The sequence below is a fragment of the Tupaia chinensis genome, unplaced genomic scaffold (genome assembly GCF_000334495.1).
Source record: "Tupaia chinensis unplaced genomic scaffold, TupChi_1.0 Scaffold000146_1, whole genome shotgun sequence".
In the NCBI taxonomy this organism is placed as follows: domain Eukaryota; kingdom Metazoa; phylum Chordata; class Mammalia; order Scandentia; family Tupaiidae; genus Tupaia; species Tupaia belangeri.
Genome location: NW_006159616.1, coordinates 13,689,838 through 13,695,192, shown reverse-complemented (window position 1 = coordinate 13,695,192; position 5,355 = coordinate 13,689,838). Strand labels below are relative to the sequence as shown.

The window sequence follows — 5,355 nt, the reverse complement described above, 5'->3', positions numbered from 1 at the left end:
ATTTTTTTTTTTTTTTTTTTTTTTTGGAGAGGTTTTTGCCATAGGGCGCATATGCTTGCCAGAAAGACAGAGAGACAGACAGTGAGAAATCACCTCTGGGGGGGATGGCCACTCCACAATCCCTTCGCCTCCATTCTCCTCTCTGGATCTTGGGCATGCACACACATGTGCCCAGAGTGAGTTTAAGCCACCGGGTCTGGGACTCAAACCACAGTTCGACTACATGGGAGTCCATTGACATAGCCATTACGCCAACTGCTGGTCCCAAGGAGAGAGTTTTGTTTTGTTTTTTAATTTTTGTGGGACCGGCAGGTGGCGTGGTGATTAAGAGTACTGAACTCCCACATGGCCAACCGTGGTTCAAGTCCAGGACCTGGTGGCTTGCTTTCTCACTTTCCCTCTCTCTTTCTCACTTTGTCCTTCTCTGGTAAAAATAAAAATATAAATAAATGAATGAATGAATTTATCAATAAAATGACATAAAATAATTAAAAACCATTTTTGCAGGGGTATGTGTGTTTACCAGAGAGAGATTAAAAAGCCAGAGCAAGAGAGGAAGCCACCTCTCCACGTGGCATGGTCATACTGCAATCCTTTCTCCTCCATTTCCATTTCTCCATTTTATTGGGATTTGGGGCATCCATGCACATATATCTAGCTTGTTCTTCAAGCCATCACGGCCAGGATTCAAACTGTAGTCAGCCATATGGGATCTGGCTACCTTAACCACGGGGCTACAGAACCAGTCCAAAAGCTTATTTATTTATTTATTTATTTGGTTTTTGTCATAGGGAGCATGTACTCACCAGAGAGAGACAGAGAAAGGGAAAGTGAGAAATCATTCTGTAGTGGCAATGGCCATGCTGCAATCACTTTTCCTCCATTCTCCACCTGGGATTTTGGGCATGCATGCATATCTGCCCAGTATAATTTTCAAACCACCAGGTCCAGGACTCAAACCACAGCCATGTGGGAATCCAATGCCTTAACCACCATGCTTACCTGTTGGCTCAAGCATACTTATTTTATTAATGAGAAAGAGCTGTAGTATGCCTGCAAGAAACAGGAAAGATTGAGAGAGAAGCGTGCTTTATAGGATCTTGCCACGCTGTGATCCCCTATCATCAGCCCTCTAGTTCATCGGGATCTTGGGTACACTTGCATCCAGTGTGTTTTAGACTCAGAAACCAAGCCCAAGGTCGGCCACGTGACTTCCAGCCCTGCAGTGCAGTAGGCTACCACCAGCATCGCCAAGGCTGAGTCTATTGTTTTTATTGTTGATGAGATGATGAGATGACACTATATATATACATATATATGTATATATATATACACACACATACACACACATATATATATTCAAATAATTATTTTATTTAACTTTATTTATTTAAATGTAATCAGAAAGACACAGAGTTGGGGGGTTAGTGAGAAAGCAAGCTGCCAGGTCTAGGACTTGAACCACAGCCAACCATGTGGGAATCCGGCGCCCTTAACCACCACACCACCTGCTGGCCCCTAGATTTTTTTTTTTTTTTTGAGAGAGATTTTTACTAGAGAGCATGTGTGCTTGCTGAAGAGACAGAGAGACAGAAAATGAGAAATCACCCCCCAGGGGGATGATCACACTGCAATCTCTTCTCCTCTAGTCTCCTCTTGGGATTTTGGGCATGCACACACACACACGCACCCAGTGTGTTTCCAGCTGCCAGGTCCAGGGCTCGATCCGTGATCAACTGCCTGGGAGTCCAGCAACATAACTGTTACACCATATGCTGGTCCTGAGATGAGACTATATTAAAGAAAATGTTAAACAAGAAGCCATGGCCGGTAATCCCAACCTTCTAACTTGACTATTTTCAGTTTTGCATGTTACTGTCTCATCTCTGCCAGAATATGCTACCTTTCATTTCATATACATACACTTTGTAGGTTTCTAAATAGTTTTCCTGTTAAATCCGACATATATTTATTATAAGAGGGTAGCAAGCTGGCTATGTAATATTCAGCCAAGTTGATTAAGTATCTTTTTTGTTTTTTTGAGAGGTTTTTGCCATAGGGCGCGTGGGCTCGCCAGACAGAGACAGAGAGACATAAAGCGAGAAATCACCCCCCAGGGGGGATGACCATGCCGCAATCCCTTCTCCTCCATTCTCCTCTCGGGATCTTGGGCACGCATGCACACGCGCTCAGCGTGAGTTTCAAGCCACCGGGTCCGGGACATGAACCATGGTCGACTACATGGGAGTCCAGTGACATAGCCATTACGCTAACTGCTGGTCCCATTAAGTATCATTTTAATAAAGCATTTTCTTTCTTTCTTTCTTATTTATTTATTTGAGAGATTTTTGCTATAGGTCATGCAGGCTTGCCAGAGAGAGACAGAAAGCGAGAAGCCACCCCGCCTCCCCATGGGGGATGGCCATACCACAATCCCTTCTCCTCCGTTCTCCTCTCAGGATTTAGGGCATGCATTCACACGTACCTGATGTGAGTTTCAAGCCTTCAGGTCCAGGACTTGAATGGTAATCGACCACATGGGAGTCCAGAACCTTAACCACCTGTTAGCCCTAGTAAAGCATTTTCTTTCCTTTTTTTCTTAATTATTTTATTTAACTTTATTTATTTATTTTAATTTGACCAGAGAAGGACAGAGCAAGAGAGAGAAAGAGAGAAAGGATAAGTTAGAAAGCAAACCGCCAGGTCTGGAACTCAAACCGCGGTCGGCCATGTGGGAGTCCAGCACCCTTAACCACCACACCACCTGCTGGCCCCTAAAGCATTTTCTTAAGTGTCCAGGATAGTGTTCGAGGGTGTTTTCTGCTATTGCTTGGATTCATGTACATAGAGCGTTGTCCATCTGTGGGTTTACTCCCTCAGGGGAGTTCACAGATGGGAGCACTGTTGTCAGAGGCACTCCCATCACTGCCTCCTGCTGTTCTGATGCCGTATTCACCTCCACAAGGATATGTCCATTTACTACATGCCACCAGTTAGTTAGCAACCTAGTCTGTAACTATGTAATCTAGGGCCAGCCCTGCAGCCTCGTGGTTAAGGGAGCCAGATTCCACATGGCCAAATGCAGTTCAAATCCTGGCCCTGGAGGCTTGACAAACACACTGTACACTTATGTGTGCATGCCAAAAATCCTGATAGGGTGGAGAAATGGAGGAGAAGGGATTGAGGCATGACTGTACCCCATTGAGGCAAGACCATGGCCCATTGGGGAGTGTTTTCTCGCTTTCTTTCTTTCTGTCTGTCTCTAGTCAGTCATAAGTACAAGTGGCCCAGGACTTGTGACTGGGGCAGTCTCATGAGACTGAGCCCCTAACTCATTCAGTCTGCACTAACTTTGGGAGTCGGAATCGAAGTCAGGTTCTGGGCACCCATGTGGTGTCAGAGAGTTGCAGAAGTAGGGTGGGAAAAGACCATGCACCTGGTGCCTGGAGGGGAAAAAAAAATCTGGTGTCAGAACAGTTGAGAAAAGAAGCGGACCACATGGTGGGACCAGCAGATGGCATAATGGTTATATAGCTGGACTCACACGTAGTTGACTGTGGTTTGAGTCCTGGACCCAACAGCTTAAAACTCACACTGGTGCATGTGGTGTGTGTCCAACATCCTGAGAGGAGAATGAAGGAGAAGGGATTGTGGCATGGCCATCTCCCCTGGGGGGTGATTACTCGCTGTCTGTCTCTGGCTCTCTGGCAAGCGGATGTGCCCTATAGCAAAAATCTCTCTCTCTAAAGAAAGAAAGAAACAGACTACACGACAACCAAATTCTGTCTTCTTCCCTTTCTCCTTTTCCCTAGGAAATGTTCTGCGAAGGCCAAGTGTGCAAACAGACGTTCCAGAGAGCCTGAGCCGTACCCAACGGCAGAATCCAGTAGACTGCAGCTTAATGCCAAATTACGTTCCAGAATGAACAGAAGTTACCCTGTCCTGGCTTGATGATGGGACCTTGTGGTTGGAGAGGTGTCACACAGTCCGTATCAGCAGTCATCCAGATGGTGGGAAAACTTCTCAGTTTCAATAAACCTTCCAAATGACTTGCAAATGTTTTCTCTAAATTTAGCATAGCCCCTTATTTTAAGAAATACTTGAAAGCCTTCTAGAGGCATGGAGACATACTGGTGCACAAGATGTATTTCCTGTCTTCAAACCTAGTGAGGAAGATGAACAAACCCAGCCCCTGAACAGTGTTGGTAAGTATAGGCAGCTATGAAAATTCAGAAGTGGCAAACTTGACTTTTGGGGCTGGTCAAGTGGTGGCATTTACAGGGGCTGGGGTAGTGGAGGTGATCTTAAAGATCTGAAGTGTAAGTAAGCAGGTGCAGTCAGGGAGCGTTTTATTTTTGCTATAGGGCATGTGTGCTCACAGGAGAGAGACAGAGAGAGAGGGAAAGTGAGAAAGCACTCCCCAAGGGGAATGACCACACCACAATCCCTTCTCCTTTTTTTTTCTTTTTATTAGTTTTGCTATAGAGTTTGTGTGCACTCATCTGAGAGACACAAGAGAGAGATAGAGAGAGAGTGAGAAATCACCTCCCAGAGTGGACAGCCATTCTGCAATTCCTTCTCCTCCACTCTCCTCTTGGGGTTTTTGGCATGCACGCACATGCACCCAGTGTGTTTTTCATGGCTCCAGGTCCAGGACTCAAGCTGCAGTCAGCCTTATGGGATCCAGTCACCTTAACTACCATGCCACCTGGCTGGCCTGGGAGTATTTTAGATAAAAGGCCAGGGGTAAGTTGGAGGAGTGTTTGAAGAATTGAAAGACTACTTTACTTGAATCATAGGGTGTATATCGGTGTGGTGGGCTGGGAAGAGATGACAGAGGACCTTGAATACCAAATTAAAGAGATGAGAGTTTGTCCCAAAAGCAATAGGAGCATGGTGATGGGGATTAAGCCAGGGATCTGCATGATCAGATTTACGTAGAAAGGAACTCAGACTGCAGAGGAAAGGAAGGATTGTCAGTGGGGGACATAATTTGGAGGGTAGTTTAGAAAGTCCTGGCAGGCATCTAAGTGTGAGGTGATGGTGGTCTGAAACACCTGGACCCAAACTCCCAAATACGGGGAAAGAACAATGGAGCTGGAGAACAATGATCAGTTATTTGGGAAGCAGAATCCATAGTCCAAGGTGGCTGATGAGATGTAGGTATGGTGCAAGGGAGCAGAACCAAGGAAGATGTCCTGTTTTTGGTTCAGGCAGCTGTAGGAAGGACGAAGCCCATCAGGCGAGGGCAGCACAGTGGAAGAGGAGAGTGGTTAGAGCTTCATGGACTTGGACGTGCCTCTGCCCTGAGAAGGAAGCTGTGCGGAAACACTTGGATGAATGTGTTTGGAGACA

The 5,355-nt window shown here is 45.8% G+C and overlaps 1 protein-coding gene across 2 annotated transcripts in view; it reads left to right on the top strand.

Annotated features, from left to right (window-relative positions):
- Window positions 1-4,048, top strand: part of RBP7 (retinol binding protein 7) — a 29,497-nt gene extending 25,449 nt beyond the window's left edge. For both annotated transcript variants that reach the window (XM_006145359.3, XM_014586579.2), the window contains one exon: window positions 3,813-4,048. In XM_006145359.3, the coding sequence (XP_006145421.1) occupies window positions 3,813-3,863 (51 nt within the window). In that variant the 3' untranslated portion in view covers window positions 3,864-4,048. The remainder of the gene's footprint in view (window positions 1-3,812) is intronic.
- The last annotated feature ends 1,307 nt before the right edge of the window (window positions 4,049-5,355 follow it).